This window comes from Phoenix dactylifera, chromosome 1, assembly GCF_009389715.1.
Source record: "Phoenix dactylifera cultivar Barhee BC4 chromosome 1, palm_55x_up_171113_PBpolish2nd_filt_p, whole genome shotgun sequence".
NCBI classification, from domain to species: domain Eukaryota; kingdom Viridiplantae; phylum Streptophyta; class Magnoliopsida; order Arecales; family Arecaceae; genus Phoenix; species Phoenix dactylifera.
In genome coordinates, this window is record NC_052392.1 from 3651270 (window position 1) to 3676432 (window position 25163).

At 36.3% G+C, this 25163-nt stretch overlaps 1 protein-coding gene across 1 annotated transcript; it reads right to left on the bottom strand.

Moving 5' to 3' along the window:
• Positions 1 to 268: 268 nt before the first annotated feature.
• LOC103721022 (galactokinase) lies at positions 269 to 15642 on the bottom strand. The gene is made up of 13 exons (XM_008811046.4): positions 15369 to 15642; positions 15080 to 15264; positions 14479 to 14525; positions 11359 to 11453; positions 11094 to 11176; positions 9919 to 9987; positions 8082 to 8267; positions 6258 to 6392; positions 4389 to 4523; positions 2911 to 2981; positions 1530 to 1607; positions 1229 to 1370; positions 269 to 506 (listed from the first exon to the last, which is right to left on the bottom strand). Exons 1-13 carry the CDS (start codon positions 15526 to 15528, stop codon positions 396 to 398), a joined length of 1497 nt encoding a protein of 498 aa, XP_008809268.2. The 5' UTR covers positions 15529 to 15642; the 3' UTR covers positions 269 to 395.
• Between the last annotated feature and the right edge of the window lie 9521 nt (positions 15643 to 25163).

Consider the following 25163-nt stretch of genomic DNA (forward strand, 5'->3'; position numbering starts at 1 on the left):
AACAGTGGAGTCGAGAGAAGGAAGGTGAATCATTCTTTCATGCGAAAGTTACAATCCTTGCCCCACTGCTGACATGCCAATGTGCAACTACTAACCTGCCGGTCATAAAGAACAACTAGCTTACAATGCTAACATGCAATGCTAGAGATTAGCATGTATTCCGGAAGGAGCATTAAAAGCATGTTCGAGAATTTCCAGTTGTGTAATAGCATGCAAAACGTCGTGCGTAATAGCCTTGTGAAAACCTGGATCACTAATGAGAAATTCAGCAACATTACTATGTACAGAAGGTTATCAGTTGCACTTGTATTTATTCTGGTAAATGAGAGCTTAGATATCAATCACCGTTAGTTTCTTATTGGGAGAAAGGAAAACATGAAAATCAGAAAGAGAATCTAAAACTTCAATACTGCTGCACCACTCGATGGCTTTGATGCAAATACATAAAGGCCAAGGTCATTCTTGTTAATGACACCCCTGTCGATCCTCAAGTGGTAGAATTTTTCCTGCAACAAACAAATCTTCCATTTAGGCGAGAGTAATAATAGATATTAATCTATACAGGATCTATTTGCAATTACAAAATGAACTTGTACAAAACAAGATGGAGACTATTACATTCCGCTTTGTGGTTTGTACCATAAAAAGAGTTTGTAAATCATATATTTTTCATAACATGCAAGATATCTTCCCAGGAAAACTCTTTCAACGGTAAGTTACAGACCTCTACCAATGTTAAAATATTACTCGAAGAACAAGAGTATTAACAAAAGAATGTTAATGAAAAATAATTTGCCGCGGGTTAAGGATGGGGTCATTTAGTCTGACCCATTTACAAAAAATTGGTGCTAGTTTACAGGCAATGGCAATTGAATATTTCTAGATTATTTCCTGAATCAGGGAAGAGATCTTTGGCAGTATGAAGTACGGGATTAATCACCGTAATTAAGAATTTCTTTGATACAATTTAATATACCATACAATGCATTATAAAGACACATGGAGAAGTGAACCAATAACAATAATAACAATAATAACACTAGCTCCAACTGATGACCAATACAGAGTTTCAGAACAAACCATATGAGAAAATATCTACATAGCAATTACAATAGTTCAGTAATTAGTATACTGTGTCTTCTTATAGAATTTGTGTTTCACATAACTGTTATCAGTAGTCTATTGCTGTTAAAAATTAGTGTCATTTAATCAGTGTCAGGTAACTGACCTTTAAATTAAGAATGAACTGAGGGACAAGGCTTTCTTTAACTAAAGCAACTGCACAGCCACCCCATCCAGCACCTGTAAGTCTTGCACCAAGTGCTCCATTGTCCCGACAAATCTTTACAAGTTCCTCCAATTCTGGGCAGCTGTTGAAAAAAACTGATTAGGATGCTGGTAAAATATAATAAATTATGTAATTTAATCAAGGTTGAGTAACAGACAGTTGCAAGGCATATTACAAGGTGACATCCACAACATATTGCTGTCCCAGCATTAGAGGGGAGATGTATGTAGATTGACCATACCTGCACTCATAAAGTACACTGCAACTATAGTGGCTCTCATTCATCAGGTCACCAAGTTTTTTAAGCATGTCCTCGTCACTACAAATTGGATAAATTTCAGATTGTATTATTGAATTTCATAAGAAAAAAAATTATTCTCAATAAATTTCAAATAACTTGCGATTTTGATTAATGTAGCATACAGGAAACGACATCAGAAAAAAGAAATGATTTTGGTACTTAACTGTCCTGTCCGATCACACCAAATAATGCAGGACATAACTTGGGAAGTAACTTCTATACTACACATATCTCCTATGGTCATGTTCTTGTTTGCAACAGTATCACATGAAGCAGCATATATATCCTTTGCTGATGAAGTACAAAGCATCATTCGATAATCATAACATATTATAATAATGGGTTTGAAAATAAATCCAACTGAAAATATGTAGACGATATAAAATTTTTAGTGGAAGTACTGAAAAATATATGAATGTAATTTCAGTAGTTGCTTTGTAATGAGCCGTGGGCCAATAGTAACCATTATAACCAACCTAAATTTATTATAAATAAGAATGAAGAGATGGATTGATGCATAGTTTATGGAACCAAATAAGGATAAACAAATCGGAGAGTGCTTCTTTGGTGTTCTGTTGCCATCATTCCAAAAAACATCATGAGCAACCATTGAATGATTCTGCAAATATGGTGGACAGCTTGTTGCTTACAGTCAAATTATTCAGCAGTTTATGATTTTGTGGTATGCAATCCAAGTGAATTAATTAATAAGAAGTCATCACCCTGGAAGAGGCATAAGTCGGATCATTCATGTCTCAAAAACACTATCCTGAATTGAAATGGTAGAACCTACACAGATCAAACTGAACTCTTCATGCATATCATGCAAAATCTTGCTAACAACATGTCAGCTTTCATTGGAATTCAGCATTGCTCCCAAGAACAATCCAATTTTGTAGTAATCGGCAAAAACCATAAAATATCCAGGAATTTTGAAACAACAAGAAAACTAGTAGAGAAAAAGAGATTGAAGTAGAAGGCAGCTAAAACATTTTAGTCCTACTAACATAAATAAGATAGAAGCAAACTATGTGGCTATATCATCAGAAAATAACCAAATGAGGGCCATGACAAAGTATAGCTGACAATTTAGTTTCGCTTATATCACTGGCATCATCATGTAAATTCTGAGACGAATATATACCCCAATTAAATTATAATATAATTCAAGTATAATTAAAAGTCATAGACAGAATGGAGTAGTTTATAGTGTTCAGGAATTCACATAATAACAGAAAGAAGACTTTGATTTAAGAGAACAAGCCCAGAACATTTGCCAAAGGATGCGTGAAGATGTCAGATTGAAAGTAGAAGAGCTCACCTGAGTTTTGATAAGACGGTGTCCCTAAATACATGAACACGCTTTGCCTCGGAGTAAACATGGGAGGCACGCTGAAACAATATACATGGAAATGAATCAGATACTCAAGACTGAAAGAAATTCTGCCTAACCAGATTAATACCCAAAAGAAATCAATTTGAGAACCACAAGTCTGCCTTTTCAACATGGCTGTGAAAGTGAGACATTCAAACTCAAGTCCACAAAATTCAACTTCAATGAACAAAAAGTTGCTTCAAATTATCTTCTTATCTCCATATGATATGCAACATACGGCAAATAATTACCAACTTATAAATCTCCAACATACCCATGAACTCTAGCTATAAACAGTAGTTCAAACATAACAGAGAACAAAAATTATGCCAGAATTCATAAATGTAAAATCCTACTTTCTTTATTCTATACAACATGTTAATATTGTTTTGTCAAGTCGTGCAACTCCCCATTTCAAGAATCATCATCATAAAGCAACAGAATGCACAGAGAAAATAACCAAGAAAAAGGAAGGGGCAACAGATGATAACCCACAAAGGAAAACTCTTGGCTTTAATTACAGTTTCATATAAAGTAAGCAACAGATGTAGCAAAAAGCACCCAAAAGCTTGAATACGTCCAAAATGACCTAACTTACCAATTATGTAACGGCATCTGGGGTTGAATGCAAGGTTTAATATAAAGGCAGCAAGGGCAAAAACCAAGCAAAGTCCCAAATATAGATAACTTTTAGGATGAAGAATGGAATACCAAAGGAAGCCTAACATGTCTGAGTAGTCAAGTACAAGAATCAGTAACTTATAAAATTTCATGAGGTAATTTTGGTTTCAGTTCGATCCACTTGTGCTTGTTGAAGTTTGATAGCACCATCATGTCAAATGCTCAAGAACCCACTAGTTGCATTCATAAGTGTTATGATGGAAAAGGAATCAGTTATCTGCACTTCGGAGTTCCGACATGACATAGGCAGTCAAAACCATGGATAAATGTACTGCCCATACTGGACCCATACCACTCTGAATGTACCATATCCGTTGGGGACCAGCACATGACACCCCTTGGAACGGTCTTGTAGGTGAATCAACATGTACTACCTTGAACCTACCTGCATCCTCCCATACCTTACACTTTTTCCTTTTCCCCTTTGAACATTTGAACTAACAGGTACCAGCCCATGCTGATCCCATACATATCAGACAGTGATAAGTATGATCTGTACATTGATATTTGAATCCTTGGTCACAACCCTAGTACACTCAATAAATTTTGGGCTACCTGATTACTGTTATTTTCTGTTGTCTTCTACTATGCACTTGTGTTGAGAAAAGAGAAATCTGCATGCACTATCTCATTTCAATGAACTAAGGATTCATCTCAAAATTTGAGTTAATTGAGCAAGACCTAACAAGCTAGGAACATGCACATTATAAAACATACATGACACAAATAAAATTCAAAATTACCTGAAACAACTTAAAATGCTTAGCAGCTCTTAAAACATCTAACGAAGTTGGAGAGTCTGCAAAAATGGTGGTAAGACTTTCTCCAGTGACCTTCTCGACATCTTCAGCAGTGTAAGGCTCCTCTTTCAGTAGTTCCTGTGTAATGTGATGAGAATATAAATTAAACTCTAGAAAACAAAATAAGAACATAAAAGCTAATCATAGGGCAGAAGGGAATCTCGGAAACCTTTAAATTGTTGAGGAGATAATTCTCCAAGCTAAACTAGGGGGATACTGCAAAATTCACAGAATTTCAGAAAGACAAAAGAACTGCGGAAACAGAATGTCATCTAGATAGTTTTCTTATTCTGTATAGCTTACATGGAAAATATTTTGCATTAGAGGAGCAGCACCAATTAAAATTTTTTATATCTTGGATATGGAGAAAAAAGAGGGCCTAATTAAACAGGATAAATGTAGCTCAAATGAGATGTGGGTGTCATAAAACTAGGAAGCATTTAGTGAAGAATGAGTGCATTAGAAAACAATAATAATATAGTGAAGATTACGTATATTAGGGACGTAGAAAGTGCATAAAGCAAGGGCAAAATAACGGTTTATAGTTCTATATAGTAAGGCATGCATGGTTAAGTGGGATCATGCTGGTCCATGCAAACCAGCATATACCCTGTCAGGCCAGAATCAACCAACATAGGGTCAGCACTACATACATCATCTTTTTAATAACTCTCTAATTATAGGGATTTCAATTCTTTTTACATTTTGGTTCTGGCATGGCAAAGAATGCTATGCTAGCATCCCTATTTTTTGATGTAATGCTAGCAGTGCTATAATACCTGACAACATGCCCACTGAAGACTCGAGAAGATTCCAGTATAAAGAAGTGCTCAAATATGCGTTGGAGTTAGGGAAGGCTATAGGTTAGACAAATGAATGTTGTGAGCAAGCAATTGGAAGACTTGCTATGGCCCCAGAGGTAGATATTGTTATGAATAATTGGTGAATGAAGACTCACAAATTTAATATCAAATAATTGGAAGCAAGATTTGACCTTTATGGTTAATTGGTCATTGTTTTGCACATTGGGCTCCACTTCATGTGCATACACACTTCTAATTACAAATTACATCATAGAGTAACTACATTCCTCCTTTAGCCAATGTCAACTCTTTACAAGGACCTATACTGGATTCTTAATTTTTTGCATGTCTTTTTTTTCAAAGTAACTAAACATTTTGGCATGAGAAGCTTTTTTCTTTTTTTTTTCTAATAATAAACATTTATCATTAATTGGAGTTGTGCACATTGGGTTCCACTTACACACTTCTAGTCACAAATTATATCATACAGAGTCACTATGTTCCTTTATTAGCCATGTCAATTTTTTACTAGGCCTCATACTAGATTGTTAATTTTTTGCATGTTTTTTTTTTTTTAATAACTAAACATTTTGGCATGAGAATCTCACTGAATTCATGAAGCCATGACTAATATTTTATTTTAAGCCATCAAATTTAGGCATTTTTTTAACTTGGGAACCAACCCTGAAGTGTTGGTGACCTGGCCATCTTTCAATTCCTTCAGCATGAGAATGTTACTTGTATAGGGAAACTCAAGTAGTTCCCATTGACTTAACTGTAAGACATGATCCTTTATTAAAACTTAAATTCATTTTAGTAAACGAACAAGGCCTTTGCTACATTATTGGCACACACGTATAACTCCTATAAGCTACAAGACTAGTCTCTTCTTTAGCAGCAATTATTACTTATTGGAAAAATAGTTCTCATGAACCCAAAATTCATGGACTATGTATGACTAAGATTATAGAAAAAGTGCAAGAATAATAGACCAACAATGGCACAATACCTTAACAGCCACTCCAGGATCAGAATATCCATGGCTATCAGCAAATTTGACACACATCCCTTCAACATCAGATAGAGTCTTCACATTGGAGATTGCTTCAGCTGGTTTCATTCCTAGCTTTATGGCGAGAACAATCTGCAAGTTAAGGAAATCACTATTATTGAAGGGGTAAACAAACAAAATAGAGTAAGAATAAGAATATTTTGAGCCAAAAATGAGACACACAAAAGAAAAAAACACATGAGGGGCAGTGAAAAATTCCATGTAAATGGTACCATGGTGCATACTCTATAAAGCTTTAGTTGCGGCCACGAATATAGTTCGAGGTCAAGGTAATTCGTACGTACATTAAAATGCCAAAACAGAAACAGGTCGTATGTTAAGAACAATAATTACTTTTCAACTATTTAAAATTAAATAAATAAAATTTGGAGATGAATGGCCTTTCTCCATGCAAGCATTTTTCGCATAAGTTATATGGCAGTTTCAAACAAAGCAATTCTGGTAACCATAGTTACCGAATTATATGTGACCACAACTTCTTTTCTATTCCTTTCTTCTTCTTTTTTTGTGGTACTGGTAGCCAGGGGGATACATCCTCCTTCAAAATTCAAATGTTATATTACAAGGAAAAAAAGGCAGCAATTTTATGTTTAAGTTACCATTGCAGGACAAATGCCAGAGTATTTCCTTTTTTTCCAAGCAAATGCAGCTCCCACCCTCTGTTTCTTCTAAGTGAACAGACCAGCCCATGCCATTCACCACCCAATTGATATTGTTAACTAATTTTTTTTCAAATAATGATAATCTCCCTGAAATTTTGGATTGATATTTATTTCCGTTCTCCTTAACCCTTCAAATAATGATAATCTCCCTGAAATTTTTGGATTGATATTTATTTCCGTTCTCCTTAACCCGCCATAATCTTGCTCATATTCCATCTGCATTCTATGTGCAGTCCTCCACTTGGCCAAAGGGACAACAAGATTTGAATTGGCCAAAACTTGGTGAACGAATATTCAGTTCAATTGTTGTAGGGTTACAAACAAGTAGCAGAGGCAAATGATAGATAAAAAGAAGGATCAAGCTATGGAGAAAATAACAATATCTTTTAAAAAATGTGTGACGATTGTAACAGGCTAGTAGATAGCAAAATCATTTCATCCAAATTAAAAGAAAAGAAAGGAGGAAAAAAATGCATTGGGTTTGCTGAAAACAGAAAACATCTATGTTTCTCAAAATAGTGAACTGTCTAAAAATTTTAAAAATATTAAAGTCATCAGAGCATGTGAGATCCCACATATGAAAGGTGACACACCTATGTCAGTGTAAAAACATCCTACAAACCCCAACTAGGGTGATGAAAATAGTTTCCCATCACCAAAGTAGGGCAGCCCATCTGCTTTTCTAGGCCATAGCAAGGTTGGAGTAGCATTATAGATGGACAAAGACAAAATGGCAAAGAATGAAAGAAACGTTCTGTGAAAAGCCAACTATAAATAGGCAGGACAAGGTTTGTGTGTTATGGTTTTGTTTGTATTCTATATGATGTAAACATTTCTTAACGTATAAATAATGACTAAGTCCATACCTGGCTTTAACAAATACGATATCAAGGTTTCATTAGTATAAAAATTACAGCTACATCAATTATATGGAAATCTTGTCTGAAGAAAGCAGAATCATTTTCTACATGTTCAGTTCCCTATTCCAACAAAATTAAAAACAATAAATCACGTGACATATCATAACATAATTTTGGGAATGCCATTCAATTTAACTTTAAGATTTCTGTCTCCACAAGAAAAGGGGATGGGAACTTACGGCAGCCAAGCGGCATTCTACAACACGGTTATTATAATTTGTTGCAGCTGTCACTGCCTTCTGAGATTCTGCCAGCGAATGCGCAATTACAAAAGTACCACCAGCAGGTAATTGCACATCACTTGCACGGATAGGATTGAAATCTATTAACTCAGCAAATCCAGTTTTGGCCATGACAGAGATCGCCTGTCAAACAAGATGATACAAAGACTAATAAAGGGACTTCATTATTGGCAAAAAAAACATATATTCCAAAATTAAAGACATGCAAAAGCCATGCGGTAAAGAAATAACAAATAGACTGGAACAAGAACCATGCTCCCTTTTCAATATTCTGCATGCGAGTAACGCAAGAACTGTTTCTTGAAACTAGTGATAAAAGAACAAGAAAGCACAACATTACAAGAGTCTCATTTTATCTAAGACGGATTAAGTATTATCAAACTGGATTAAGAAAAAACTATATTGACACAGGATGGTTATGGCAAAGTTACTATACAGCTAAAATATAGGATGTAGTTAAAAACCAAAAACTGTGATCCTCCCTCATTATGAGTACATGACTATTTTAATTTAGCATTTATATCATGGCTTTGTAGCAGTAAAAGATGGTCCTGAAAGAAAATGAGCATAACATCCAATAGAATATATAAGCAGTATAAGGGTTCTGCAGGCCCGATACCATGGTTTATATGTCTCCCTGCAAGCAACAGCTATTCAAGTTTTACAGTGTTGCTTAACCACAAGCCATGCAAAAATCAAAAAAGTGACCACAAGTTCTGACTGTTTCAAATTTCGCATTTATATGGAAGTTATATAAACTGGATTCATGATAAAAATTAAGCTTAAAATCCAACTTAATTATGCTCATGACATATAGAGATATTAGCAAACATGTAGTGAATGTTACAAACCAACAATAAGTCTACTAATCTAGTGGATATATGATCTCTGAAACCTAGGCATGGCAATCCGGGCAGGTCCAGTCAGATACGGGTTGGGATGAATGCAAGTTGGATCAAAATTTGTCAACTCGAACCTGAGCAGTTAATTAAACATATCAAAAATGCAAATCTGAACCTAACCTATTTATTAAATAAGTAGCCCAATCCGACCCGCATAACCTGTTTACTAAACATGTCATATCGGATTAACTGGGTTAAAAGGTTAAGTGGGTTTTTAATGGATTAAATGGATTTAAATGGGTTAAACAAGTCAAGTTAAAACATATCTTAAACAGGATAAACAGGTTAGGTTATGATCCAACCTAATTATTAAATAGGTCAAAATGGGTTAAATGGGTCAAAGGTCTAAACTTGAACACAAGCCGTTTAATAAATAGGTCTAGGCAGGTTGACTCATTTATGGCCCAAATTCATTTATGTCAAACTCAAACCTACTTAGTGTGGGTCATTTGCGATCAGGTTGACAGGTCAGGTCAAAAATTTCCACCCTTACCAAAGCCAAGTATATTCTTATAACACTCGATAAGTACAATTGAAGTTTCGAGCATGCATCCTAAAGATGGTATAGACAAGCAATGTAAATCATTTGCAAGTAGTAATATACAGCCATACGAGCGAAAATGTGTTCCACAACCTAGAGTTGAGAAAAATGGTTTTGCTTTGTTATACCTTAAACTACAATTTGCTCACAATTTGAAATGGTTAAAAGATAGATCCATTAAACAAATTAATCACTATCAAATTCAATCAACGGAATTCACAAATTTAACGGTCTAAGTCATGTATACACACATTATTTTCTTCAAAAAGGAAATTGACATAACTTTAGAAAAAATTATGGGCAAAGGTCGATGTGAACATAGCTATTTCACCTGGTCCATGCCTCCAGATTGCGTTCCAATATGGCGTTCACATTCACATGTAAGTTGAGCAATTTCTTTCTGCAAAAGAGTAAATGAGATTAATGCTAGCAAAATATATACTTTAGATTTTCTTTTAAGTAAAAAAATTGACCAGGCTCATCACCAAAGCCCCATATTTATCATTCACCAATATTATACCAACTTACAGAACATTCCACAACCTTTTTACTGTCATGTTAGATTTCAATGTACAGGTGTAAAAAGTGAAGATAATGATCAAATTTAAGGACATTCAGCATAGATGCCAAGCTCGAGGCAAATGCATGAAAATTTAAGGTTCTCATGAAACTATTATCATTCAGCTTTTATTTATCAACCATCAAGTTACAAATACTAGCCTATGTACTTAATCCAATTCGCACAAGATAACTTATACACATTATGTGTTGTGTTGGTGACAGCATGTCAATACGGTTGTTGTTTAAGCAGTTCATATTCCTGCAGTTGCTTCTAAGTTAATATTTTGCTAAAGATACATTGAACGTATTGGACTAAAGATTAGAACCCAGTTTCCTAAGTTCTAGTGTAGAATGTTTAGATCGTAGATGCACAAATATAACATAAGAAAAATAAAAAGAATAACTATTTAAACTGACATACAAACCATTTGGCAGAAAGCCAGCCATGAGCTGACTTGATCAAATGTATTACTGAGTTATCTGTTGATGTGTCATTAGCTGTTAGTGACAGTATCAATGGTGGATTTGCAATTAAATAGTTTAGCAACCCGAAATTTGACTACAATTGTGAACAAAATATTTTAATGATAGGAGTTGTAAACTTCACAATTGTGCTGCCTGCAAGAATTACATTTCAGATGAAACTCAATAGACCACAGCTGTAAAGGAGAAGCTAAGTTACCAGACGTACAAAATAGCAGTCGTCCCCAGACGTACACACCTAACCCATCAGGATAAGAGACAAATTTGCCCAAATTTTGATTTCCGAGGAAAAGAATTGAAAAATGTATAAAGCCATAGATTTAATTTTGGAAAAAGAGATATTCAAGAAGTAGTTAGAAGAAACAACCAATATAATAAATTAGATAAGATTTCTGAACAGCATAAACTGCAATTAATCAATCATCATATTTTTTGCAGAATATGATGCCTGAAGGGCACTACCTTGGGGAAATTCTTGCTGAAAACAGCCATTATAGCAATTGTGGCAGAGCAAACAAATGCTGCAGAGCTTGATAACCCAGACCCTAAATGACAACAAAAAACATAACTGTTGAACATATCGTGCTGCAGATGGAGGCACACCACTATTGCCCCTTCCCTGGTGCTGTGGCCGGGAGGGTGTTAACAACAACTATTGAACATATCAATAACCATTTACCATTAATAATGAGTTAGAAAATCAGAAATGAGAACTGAAGAGCAGCACCTGTGGGAACAATCCCGTCAACAACAACATCAAGGCCAAAAGGTACACCAACATCTATTCCTTTTGATTTAGCAAACTCGTAAAACCCTTTGTACCTGCAGATAGAGGTTTTGTCAAGTAACTGGACCCAAGTCTTATAGGTACCATTATCTATAAACAACTTAAAATACACAACAAATGACATGAAAAGTTAAGTACAATACACCCACTGCTTTATAAGTGCAGTCATGTGGAAGTCATAATGGTGACAAAACAAAACTAAATATAACATGTACCATTGATTTAAATGTGAAACACATTTTCTTTATAAGAATGGCTTTACAAATTATACTTCATAATGATTCTTTTCTAGGACAAATCTATAAAATGGAAAGCTGTTTTAGATCCTTAATCACTACATCCATCATTTCATTTTTCCTTTTAATTTCATATTTATTCACCTTTTTCAATTAATTGGAGACTTCATTCTCCTTAGGTTGTAATTGGCTTATGCTCTAAAGTTTCCAAGCCTCCTCCATTTGTTCCCTCCCATTCTCATTCATTCAGAATACACTAGGCTTAGCCAAATTTTAGTGTTGGATGAATGTACTTCTAGAAATTTATGCTTGAATGGAAATAGATTGATCTACTTGCTTTTATTAACATCATATCCTTAAGCAAATGCCAATCATTTCCATCTTACTTCAATCAAATTATGGATAGATGTTAACCTGATGGTGACATACATCTAAGGCTACAAATGGGCCAAGGCTAGCTAGAGGCCCACCAAGCCAGGCTAGCTTGTGGTCACGCTTTGGGCACACACTGACAAGATCCAGTTTAGGGTTGGGCCCAACTCCAAGCCTGAAGATGGCTCGAAATCGAGTGTAAAGCCCAATGCCAAGTGCCTGATTCCCCTCCCCCACCCATTCCACTTCCCACTCGATTTCCTCTCTCTCTCTCTCTCTCTCTCTCTCTCTCTCTCTCTCTATCCATCCGATCACTTTCTCTTCCCTCAACCCCCCTTCTCAACGACTCTCCTCTCTCTCACCCTCTCCTCAACCCCTTCCCCACCAAATCTCCTCTCTTCCTTTCCAATTTTCTCTCCCTCTCTCTCCCCAACCAATCCTCTCTCCCCACGCAATCTCCTACCAACCCCCAACCCCCCTCCCACTTAATTGCCTCTCTCTCTTCCCTTCTCCCCGCACCAGGCTTGACTGGGTCAAGCCTCGTTGGGCTTCAATCCTTTCTCCCCACCCAATCTCCAACCAGCCCCCAACCCCCTTCCCACTTGATTGTCTCTCTCTCTCTTCCCTTCTCCCCCCACCAAGCTTGACTAGGTCAAGCCTCGTTGGGCTTCAAGCTTGGCTCAGGTTTGGGCTCCAGGAGAACCTTAAAACATCTTTTCAAGCTCAGGCATGGATCAGTGCTCGCAAAGTTTTTCTCAGGCCAAGCCCAAGCAAAAGTGAATCCCAACTTGGCCCAACACGATTCTAGCCCTACATATACCATCAAGTAGGTAGTGCAAATTCAAGTAGGCATTCAAATTTTTCTTAATATTTAAACCATTAAAATCCTTCGAATTCTAATAATTGTCTTTGGTAATATATGTTTTAACCATCTTCCACACACATGGTTGATCATGCTTACATCATGATTTGCTATGTTTGACATTCTAGGACAATGTCTAGAGAATCAAGGGTAACAATGCTAACTCTTGATTCTAAACAAGTACGAGATTCAGATGACGTCACTTTCTTTTAGCATTTCCGCCCACTTCTCTACCACTACTTCTTTTTCATCATTGATGGTAACTTCCCAAACATCCAACCCGCTCCTCTAACTAATTCGCCTCCCTTTCCCTAGCATCTATTTTTTCTTGGCCTCCCATTTCTTGCATGTAGACAGATGAATTGATTGTTGATGCACTAGTGAAGGCTCCCTATAGAGCTTTTGATCATGTCTTCTATGCATCAAAGATATCATTTAGTATTGCCTTCAATGCTATTAGCTCCCCCTGCTGATTAATATGTATGTGTTTTTTCCTTTTACCTTCACGGTCATTCTCTTACTTTCCAACTTTGAAAGGCTATCTTGCTGTTCATTGCTCACCAACATATCCAGAATCACTATACATTTCTCTCTAATTGGCAAGATTCATAAATTACAAGAGATGGTAATGACAACTCACTCTGGTGATGTAATTTAACATGGGCTAAACTTGTGAGCAATGGAGTCTCCCAATGTTGGTTAAATGTTGGTTAAGAAGAAAACTTTATTCTGGCAGCAAATTGTTGTTGTTGTTGTTGTTGTTAGTGTGTTTCATCAAAAGATAAACTTCTAGCTAAGAGATGCTTGATAGACATTCTAGACTTTTACAGATTACATAACTGCCCATTCCATCACCCCACTAGAATGGACATAAGAATAGGTATTCTTATTTCATAAAAACATTTCAAAGGGTAATTGTCTTTTTTCCACTCTTTGAAGATGTCTTTGTATCTAAAATATATAGGACAATGTTCATATATGTATACCATATTGTACATAGACTCCAAGTTTGACACCCTAACTCCACCCCCACTCAACCATCAACAATTGACCAAAGGCAATCCAATGAATTTTATTTGCTTTCACTATAAGGATGGAAAAATAGCCTTCCTTTTGCTACAAGTTAACTTCTGTAAGTATGGACTACATTTTGGTGGGAGAGAAATGTTAAAGTGTAATATAGAAGGTGAGAGTGAGTGTATTATTTTATTTTTGCAACTTTTAACTATAATTTTTCAGTGTTACATGCATTTCATGTTTCCCAACAATAGTTAGAGTTATTGAATTAGCTTCTCTAACATGTTTTCTGAAATCTGCAACTTTGAGATTTAATGGAAAGTTCATTGATTCAGCACCTAAGAAGGCGACAACCTCACACCCACTGATTTAACCTATTCACATACATTGATGAATTATGTAGGGGGTCTTGTTTGAATACAACCAATCAATAGTCAGAGTATATATTATATAATGCTAAAGTTAAAGGTAGACTGCTTACAATTAATCAAGAAAAACAAAAGGCATTCCATCGGCTAAATTAAGGAGACGAATTATTTCATGAAAAAAGAACAATGGAGAATAGTGCCTCACCCGCAAATAAAATAATGTCCCCACTTGTGGTTCTTCAAATCAATTGCCTGCAATAATGAGAAAACACATTGTCTGTCCACATCATAATTAATAGAGAAGAAAAGCTTACAGTTGAAAATTAATGAAAATAAAGAAACATAAAAATACATAAATCAACAGCATAAAAATCCAACAAAAGATGAAGGTACAGAAACCATTCCACATTTTCCTCTTCCTGGCACAGTCCTCAGCATTCAAGTGTGCCTTCTCTAAAAATATCACCCATGCAAGTTTTGTTTTAATATAGGGAACCCATCAAACAACTACCATTTCAAAAACTTCGGATAACCTTCTTGAAAACGGGAGAGGTGCAACCGCCGAGCTACAGCCCAGCTTATCACGCTGCATATTTAAATTCTCACCTATCAAAATTCTTTCGGTTCAATCATTTAGAAGTTTTATATCCTCTATTCATATTATTCTACAAAAATCTGGAGAAAAAGCAAAATCAAATGTTCTTGAATCGTCCAAACAGATCGAAAAGCTGAAAATCCGATATCTCGATGTCAAATTCTTCAACATAAAACCAAGTAAAAAGGAAACAAAGGGAAAAGATTCCCACTTGATTAGGATCCGCAGGGTAAGTACACATGGAATACTTTCCATTGACATTCCCAATCCGGAGCACCTTCTGCGGCTCCCCGGCATCGTGCTTCCTGATCGCCACGATCGTGTCATGCCTTATCGCCATCGGCAGCACCGAGTACCCCTCGTAATCAATGTGCTCCCCTATCAGATTCACCCTCCCTGCAAACCAAAACACGGAAATTCATCAAAACCGACCAACCCCACCACCGATTTCCAATCAGAAACAGCTCCAAAGAAAGCGAATCGGGGATCAAGAACCTTACCCGGCGATCGAGCGTAGAGCTCCGGCTCCTGGCCAAAGAGCTCGACAAACTTGGCCTTGAGCGTCTGGAACCGGATCTGCGCCTCCTCCAGCGGCGATCCCTCGCCGTAGACCGGCTCCAGGGAGGAGTAGATCGGGACCGGAAGCTCCTCGTGCGCCATGGATCCAAGAGAACTCCTCCTAGGGTTAGGGTTAGGGTTAGAGTTTCTCCTCACTCTCGCGGGAACTTCTCTCAGAGGCCGGGATCTCAACGGAACGAGATATTTGAATGCAAAGGAAGAAAATAGAGAGCGATAAGTACAGATCTTCGCATAACAATTTATATGCGAACTAAAAAATCTTTCAAAGTATGTGTGAATATTTCAGAAAACGTGGACGGCAGATGTAGGATGTCGCATGGATATTTGTATGCGAAGATATGGTTGGGAGTGCGGGTAGGGGATGAGGCCATGAGGGAGGGTGGAGAGGGAGTCAGAGGAGAAAACGTGGCCGTTGGATGAAGTGATGGAGGGTCCGGAGATATCACGGGAAAAGGGTCGGCGAACCCGTTGGGGCCGTTTACCTACGTGGGATTATTTGGACTAATTTGCCCCCAACTGGCATGATTCTCTGGCTTTTATTAAATAAAATTTGTGAATATGACATTCTTTGTGCTCAAAGAAAGTGATTGGGGTTTGATTTCTTTGTAATTGATTTCTTTGGAATTGATGGAATGATGGGTTTAAGGGTTAAATGGCATGTGAAGTGCACCATGAAATGGAAATCAATTAGTGGAAAAACCTGTGCATTATGCTTCTTGGGATCACATAATTTTTAATAATTAATATTGATAGTCAGCCTTGAGCTCAAGCATTCCAATCAAATAAGTAATATTATTTCCGAGCTGCACACCTAGTACCGGATGGTCGATATTCACAAGAGATATGGCACCATATTGTCACATTGTTAGGCCCTGTTTGGAGGAGCTGTTGGCAGTAGAGCTGTTGGAAATAGAGCTGTTGGAAGTAGAGCTGTCTGAAGTAGAGCTGTTATAAAAAGCTGTTTGCTGTTTGGTAACTACATTTCTAAAGTGCTGTGGCGCTTTAACATGTGTTTGGTAAACAAACTGAAAAAGTACTTTTGTGTGACAAAATGACCATAAAGGACATTACTAGTATTATAAAACAGAGCATAATAAAATATAATATGTATTAATACATAAAAATATGATATAGTATAATATTAATATAATATAATATAATATTATTATAATATAGTACTATAATATGTGTACTATAGAATAATAATTTAATATAATATAAAATTATTTAACATGACATAACAATATATTATGGTATAATGTAATATAATATTATATTTATAGTATAATCAATAATAAATATATAAAATATTATAATTATTAGTGTAAATTCATTTTTCAACCTTCTGATGACCATTTGCAGTTAACCAGCGGCAATCTCGACGGAAGGGAGCCAAGGCGGACGCATGTTGCCGTGGGCGGACGCCGCCGCCCAAAAGGGCACCCCACGATTTCCAATATCATCAAAAGTATGAGCATAAATTAATTTTCCATAATATAACATAATATTAAATTATTTAACATAATATATTAACATATTATGATATAATGTAATATAATATTATATTTATAGTATAATACATAATAAAGGCATAAAATATTATAATTATTAGCATAAATTAATTTCTCATAATATAATATAATATTAAATTATCTAACATAACGTATTAATGTATTATGATACAATATTATATTATATTTATAGTATAATACAATAATAAAAATATAAAAAAATTTAATTATTAGCGTAAATTAATTATTACTCTTCTGATGACCATTTATCTTCCTAACAAATTTTCTTGCTAGATGATAAAATTGGTTAAACAATTACTAATATTTTTATTTATTTATTTATTTATTTATTTATTTATTTTCTCTATTTTTTTTCATTTCCTTTTCTTCTTCTTTTTTTCTTTTCTTTTATTTTTCTTTTCTTCTTTTTCTTTTCTTTTCTTTTCATTCTCTTCTTTCTTTTTCCTCCTTCCTGAAGCTTCTCCCCTCCCTTCTTCCTCCCTTGCCTCACTTCTCCCGCATGGTCATGGAAGGGGCGATCAAGCTCCCGGCGGCGCGACGACGGGAGGATGGGCGACGAAGCCGAAGAGAGAAGCTTTGAGGAAGAGGGAGAGCGGTCGGGGGAGAGGGAGAGGTGGTTGGGCGAGGGAGAAGAGGCGGAGGGAGTCAGGGGCGGCGATGGGGGAGAGGGAGCAGCAGAGGAGGATGGAGAAGAGGAAGACGATGTCGGAGGCGGCGGCGGGGGAGAGAGAGCGGCAGAGGAGGAGGGCGTTGGCGACAGCAGTAGAGGAGAGGGAACGACAGAGGAGGAGGGAGAAAAGGCGGAGGGCGTCGAGGGCGGCGGCGAGGGAGAGGGGGCGGCGGCGAGGGAGACGGAACGGCGGCGGAGGAGGGAGAAGAGGGGGAGGGCGTCATGGGCGGCGGCGGGGGAGATGGAGAGGAGGGGGATGGGCAGAAGAGGAAGAGGAAGAGGAGGGTGATGGGCGGAAGAGGAAGAGACGGTGGATGGGCCACTTTGGGAGGAAAAAAGGATTTTTAAATGGGGGTACTTTTGGTAAAATAACAGCTTTCCGACAAAGCTGAAAACAGCTTTTGGGAGGAAGCTACAAATTAGAGCTTCCTCCCAAAAGCTGTTTTCAGCTTTCCGCAAAAGCTGAAACAGCTTTTCCGAAATTTTACCAAACATCTTTTTTTGTTTAAAAGTACTTTTGGAGGGCCAGAAAGTGCTTTTTGGCCCTCCAAAAGCTTCCCCAAACAGGGCCTTAATATTATTATAGTATTTAAAGCATGGTCCATAACACTTGTTTCAATACTCATAGTATTGATATAAGTTCCCGTACCAAGTGTCGATTTGTTATCAATATGGCATAGTATTGACTGGTATCAGGAACCAAAAAATATAATCCAATTTGGTGAATTATAACTTGGAAGACTATTATGCAAAAATGTAGTGTATTATTAATAGTTGATGAAACTAATGAATGTGGAAAGTATTAATCAGATGTAGATTGGTGAACCATCTCATTAATGAATGAAGGTTTGATTTGCATGGTCGAAAGTCCACATAGTGCTCTTTAGAAAGATAACTTTGAGCACGAACAATCAGCCAACCTCAATCCCACAACAGTTCTCGGTCACATGCTAAAGTCTTATACTAGAGTCCTCTTTTGGTACAAAGCTAGGTTGCTAGAGACACAGGTTGTATCTTTTGCATGAAAAAAGGATTTTTAGTTATTTTGAACACGAGAAAAAGGGAATCATTCTTTCATTCCTATTTTCTAGAGCTCTAACTTTACCATGATATATAAGTTGTCAGTTGCTCAAAAAGGCATAAAGAGATTGGTGAAAGCCAGCGCTTTAAGCCATACTGGCCTTATCACTGGTCCAATTATCAACTAATTGATGTAAGAACTAAAAGAGTCATTAGTGAAAATGCTTGAATTAAATTTTTTTTATCATCTTTGTACATTTTTTTTCCATTAGAGTCACACCTTTTGATTGATATTAATGTTTTACTCACATCCTTCTCATCCTGGACCCCTGGTAGACATCTTTTTGCATTCATTGCAACATGGGCAATTGCATAATTTTCTTAACAAGAAGTTATGTTGCTTGAAAAGGAAAATTCATGTCCTTCTTAAAGTTTGTAAGAGCATCAGCATCCTTCATATGATCAATTCCATGTGTGACGGTCAGAAACATCAGTTTCTTTCAGCTGAGAAATCAACAATAAGATAGTAAAGGAAACTTAATTTTCAGCTAGAATAGTGAAGGAAGTAAAATTTACACAATTGGTATATTTTTATTTTTTTTTCACTGTTCAAACAATATCATCATTAAAATCCTGGATGAACAATAAAATAATAACTGAAAATTTCTATAATACAGTGTTGTTTTTTTAATAAATTAAACCAAAAGAGGAAAATTTTTTAAAATATAGAATCAACAAACTACCAAAACTTGAACAAACGGAAATATAAATGAGCAATCTACATGAGCTCAACGTCTTTTTCCTTCAAAAATAAATCCACATTAGCACAATGGTAGGCGGCCAGGCAGACCAACATAATGGTACATGCTCATACATCATCATTGCTTGTAAGGGAAAATAGCACAACGGGTAAAGATGACTATTCTTTATCCAACAGCATGCATCAAACTCACTTCCACCCTATCCTTGAGATACAAAGTAATTTGTATATCAAATTTATATGATGTTTCATATGGAAAAGTAAGAACTTTAACTCAAGATAATATATATTGCAAGAGAATGAAATCAAAGATTTATAAAAATTGTCTCCTCACTCATTTTCGTATCATTTTTCATTTTCAGTAATTATTTTATTTCTCCATTGAAAAGGATCTATCACACTAATAACCTTTAGTATTTTCAGTTTACACTAATTAAATATAAGAGAGCTCTTGATGCTTCAACATGATGAAACTACGTTCAGTCTTGATCTAAACTTAATAGACAATCAATTATAATAGACTCTTCACTTGCTAAAACATTCATGACATGAATCCCTTAAAATATCATAGAATTTAATTCCTTACATTTTTATCATTACTTCATTAATTGTTAACATGATCAAACTCCTGAGGGTAACATAATAAATAAAGTTACTGAAAATGTTCAAACAAGGAATTTGATTATAGTTTACTTAAATTAAATGTAACACAAAAACAAATCAAATTTTAAATCTTCTTAATGAAGCATATATTTTTTGGTATGCAATAAATAAAACTTTTTTTGAGGACAATAACATGATCTTCAACTAAAATCTAAATTATTATATTATTGTTTAGGATCATTGATTTCATTATAATTATAATAACAAAACTCAATGGTTTTGGAGCATTCCAACTATGTATTAACTTTTTAAATGCATAAATAAGTATTGGGAGTGGTGTAAATTTACAGTTTTCCATGGTCAATCAATTTCCTCCACTATCCTAAACTACTTATGAAATATAAGAATTGTAGAGTAGAATAATAATATATAATCTGAAGTAGTGGATTTTCTAATAGAGAGGAGGGAGAAAAGCTAAAATATCGTGGCATGCAGTATATCACATGAACTGTGTTGACCTGTTGCAAGCTCACAAAGAGTCCATGAAATCATAAGAATACTGGGAATCATCTATTAGCTGTCTTGACAAGCTTAGGCTTGGCTGAGAAATAGATTATAACCAAAGTCATAATATTCCCCAAGAAAAAAAGGGAAAAGGTCCATTATTGTTCAACAGCATCCCCATTGAACCGAACTCCTTATGCTGGATCAATATCTCCCAAGATTCCTAATGATTGTTCAGATCCAACTCCATTTATTTAGATGAATATTCTTGTTATTTTCATATTTTTGTTTTCCTACAATTAGTTAAATAACAAGTGGAGATTGATGTTGAAAATAGTGTTTGCCTGAAATTTGTGCTATGCCTTGCTTTATTTTTCACTATTTTTGTAAGGAATAAATTTTTGTTACCAAAAGTTTTAAAGGCTAGTCTAGTATTCTTGTTAATTTTGTGTTTTCGTTTCTCTCTAAATCAGTGAAATAACAAGTGGAGATTAATATTGAAGATAGTATTTGCACAAAACTTCTTCCATGCTTTGCTTTATTTTTCACTCTTTTTGCAAGCAATTTGCTACCAAAATCTCTAAAGGTATTAAAAAAATAAAATGGTTCATCATACATGTTGTCCGGTCTAAATCAAATTTCTTCTTGGGTTTTCAAAAACAAAAATAGAACATCAAAAGCAATACCAAACAATGCGTTAATTAGCTTGCTTCAGTTTTGGTTGTCTTAAATTTATTCTTTAGTTATCTCGAGAGATTTTTGTCAGCTGACACTTTGATGGCCTAACAACCAGAATGCATTCAATCAAATAGAAGAATTGCATGCAATACAGGTGTATGTGCACGCGCGCGCGCGCGTGTGTGTGAGAGAGAGAGAGAGAGAGCCTTTTATGGAACAAAGCATGCTGAATTTAAGAACTGCTATGTTTGTTTTATGTCCAAATGATCATAATTGCATACTAAGTGTCACAAGTTTGTTTTATGTCCAAATGATCACAGTTGCATCACAGATGAAATATTTGTACGTGCTAGAATTCCTTTGGAAGATGTTAACCATGAATAGAGACCAATCTGAAGTCAAAAAATTTTCTCCTGACATCTCTGTTCTTCCACCATCATGACGCACTTAATTTTCATACTTGCCTCCCTCGAAGATAAGCATTAAGCATTTTTACGTGAGTCAACCCCTTAGTTCCAATGAACTGCATGAGTGGATTAAGACTTAAACCACACAACATAAAGCTTACAAACAAATATGACATGATCAATTAGCATGACTGATTTATATGCAACGTCTTATTATAAAAGATATATAGTGAAGATAGGAGTATGGAAAGGTGGCAAATGTCTAAAACATGCATCAAGGTTTCAAAAAACATCAAAACAGAATGGTACGAGCAATATACCATTTGGTAGAGAGTAGCATCGATACATAATGCCTCAAACCATAACTTTCTAGTAAAATACCGATACTAGATCTAGTACATGAATTTTAAACCTTGATATGCACAAACCATTTATAAAAGTGCAACACCAATCGTGTCCCTGTTTTCTATCATATAATCAGGTCATCTATTTGATGCATCATATTTTCATGTGCCATTATATTTTTTTCACTAGTTTATGCAAAATAAAAAGATAAGATTCAACACAAGCAACCATCACAAAATAATCAAAAGCATGCACATATTGAAGATTAAAATAAATAGTCTGCAGAATATCAAAACAAGCAACCCGATTGTGAAGCAGGAATATCATCGGCACCCATTTTCATTGATGCACTGCCTTTGTCCCTTTGTTTAGAACATGAAGAAAGAAAGAAAATTCATGAAAGTGCTTTCTGTTGCCCAAGGTGACAAGCCAAGAGGGGGGGGGGGGTGAATTGGTTTCTTCTAAATTTTGGTGCTTTAAACGTTTTCTTAATTAAGTGCGGTGGATGCTTTCTTAAGCTATTTGAGTGAGTTAAACTAACGCAAGAGTAGAAGATGATGCAAGAGTAAATGAAAACACAAGCACAACACAAACACAACAATATATAGTGGTTCGGTGCTCTCCTTAGCACCTACGTCCACTCCCCAAGCGTCCCCTTGGGAATTCACTATAATCTCGCGGATTACAGTTGGATTGTTTTCCGGGCTCACAATCCAAAAACCTTTGTTGGTTTTACGGGCTCACCAACGAACCTATACACTTTGGTTTTCCGGGTTCACCAAAAACCTTTGTTGGTTTTACGGGCTCACCAACGAACCTATACACTTTGGTTTTCCGGGTTCACCAAAAACCTTTGTTGGTTTTGCGGGCTCACCAACGAACCTTTACAAAGTGTTTAATAAACAAAAGGAAAGATTCAAACTCCTAAATGAGCATATGAAACAATATAAGCTACAAGGAAGAGTTAGAAAGTATTTATCGCTTTGAAGTCGCTTTGCTCTTCTTTGTCAAGGATGCTTCACTCTTTAAGGGGGATGGAGCTCTTGATGCCTCTTTGAATCTGCTCAATCCCTTTCTTTGATTCTTGAATGAAGCTCTTGATGAAGAAGATTAGGGCACTTTTGTATTCTTGGGTACTCTTTGATATTCCACTCAAAAGTTGTTCTCTCTGATGAATAGTGCCCCTTTAAATAGCTTCCCACCTTCTTAGGACAAGTCCCAATGGTTAGATTTGAAAAACTAGCCGTTACTCACCTTGGGAAGGACAAAAAGTACAGTTGCAGAACTAGCCGTTACTGTTCAGCCCGTGTTTGGGTCGGCTCAACCTGTCCTTGGGTCGACCCAACTTTGCCTTGGGTCGACTCAAACATTCCTTGGGTCGACCCTCTCAGAAACCACAGAAACCTCAATTTCAGCCTTCCTTCCCATGGGTCGACCCAACCATTCTTTGGGTCGACTCAAAGTCCACTTGGGTCGACTCAACTTCTTCTTGGGTCGACCCTCTCAGTAATTCCAGAGAACCATTCTTCAGTTGTGTTTTTGAGGTTCTTCAAGGTTGGGTCGACTCATGCTTACCTTGGGTCGACCCAACTCACTGTTCATTTGTGCCATTTGTGCAGGAGTGTGTCAAATGATTTCTTGATGTGCCGGGGTCGACCCAATCAACCTATGGGTCGACTCAATCCACACTTTGCTGCATTCTCAAGGTTAGATTCATTCAAATGAACAAGGTCATGTATCTATTTTCAATTAACCAAATATACTGAGAGTAATGAACTTATAAATGAAGTATCAATTTAACTTATAGCATACTCTAGATAATTGCTTGTTAATCATCAAAATAACACTATCATCCTCAATCTCCCCCTTTTTGATGATTACAAAATAAAGAGTATAAGTCTATTGATACTTGTCTTTAAAATCAGTTTATAAAAGGGATTAAATTGCTGAATTTCAGCTTTTCATATATACTTGTGAAATCTCCCCCTATATCATTCAAATGTTGCCAATTTGACTTTTTGAATTGCTCCCCCTTTCATTTATAATTCATTAGCAATGAAACTTCAAAAATTTGAGATAAACTCTGAGTTTCAGGTTATGTATCGGGGTGCGAGAGGTGCGTGCCAAATTCTGAATTTATATGTGCCAAATTCTGAACTTTGATGGAAATTTTTGATTTAGTCAATTTCATTGTTACAAATTGCTCCCCCTTAGATGTATAAGCTTTCTTATATGATTTTCAATTTGTTTGCCCATTTATTTCTCTTTTCTTTACATAACTTTTATCTTTATTTCTTCCCTTTTTGTTATATATCTTTACTTCTCCCAAAATTAATACTCTTTCTTTACTTCTTAAATAAAATACTCTTTCTTTACTTAAATTGAATACTCTTTCTTTTCTTAATACTCTTTCTTTTCTTAAATACTCTTTCTTTTCTTAAATACTCTTTCTTTTCTTCTCCCCCTTTTTGTTATCATCAAAAATATATATATGGGAAAAGATGCAATAAATAATAAACTTCAAACTTCATTGATCAAAATAGGAACATTTTCATACATTCATGTCAAAAACAAAGACAGATACAATGTTCCTTAATCAAGATTTAAAGATACATAAGATAAAAACAAGATACATAGGAGAAAAGCAAGATACATGTGAGAACTAGATATCTAGCCTAGGCTCTAAACATAGACGCTAAGATCAGCCTAGGGGGAATCTAATGGCTGGGATCTAGTCCTCATCCTCCTAGCATACGTGGCGAGGGGAGGTCGAGCCTGGTGAGACTGTGTCTGGCGTGGAGCACGACGAGCGGGATGACTCTGTGCCGATATCTCTGACTCAGCAGCCTGTGGCACAGATGGTCCATGTGTCTCTCTCTCTCTCTCCGGAGTGCTCCTATCTGCTGCCTCAGATCACTGATCTCAGCAGACATGACATCCAACCGGGCGTCCAATCGGCTCGTGAGCCCGTCAGTAATAGTCCTCGCCTGAGCTGTCATGAGCTCTGTCATCCTGCTCCAGAAGTCATCCGTATCTGTCGGAGGAGCGGATGACGATGGTCCAGCCTCTGAGGGTGCAGTAGGATGATCCATAGGCTCCTCATCCTCATCCTCTGGTGCCTCTCCCTCTGGTGCCTCACCCTGAATGCCTGCACCGGTGTGAATCCACTGCCCGTTCACTTTCGCATATCCCATGCG

What these genes read in the sequence shown, in the direction of transcription:
- LOC103721022 (XM_008811046.4), bottom strand. Translation starts at nt 15,528, where the DNA reads ATGGCGCACGAGGAGCTTCCGGTCCCGATCTACTCCTCCCTGGAGCCG. An exon ending in GCTCTACGCTCGATCGCCGG is followed by an intron (nt 15,265 to 15,368) that starts GTAAGGTTCTTG and finishes TTTGGTTTGCAG; the next exon opens with GGAGGGTGAATCTGATAGGG. An exon ending in AATCTGGAGGCATGGACCAG is followed by an intron (nt 8,268 to 9,918) that starts GTGAAATAGCTA and finishes CTTGTTTGACAG; the next exon opens with GCGATCTCTGTCATGGCCAA.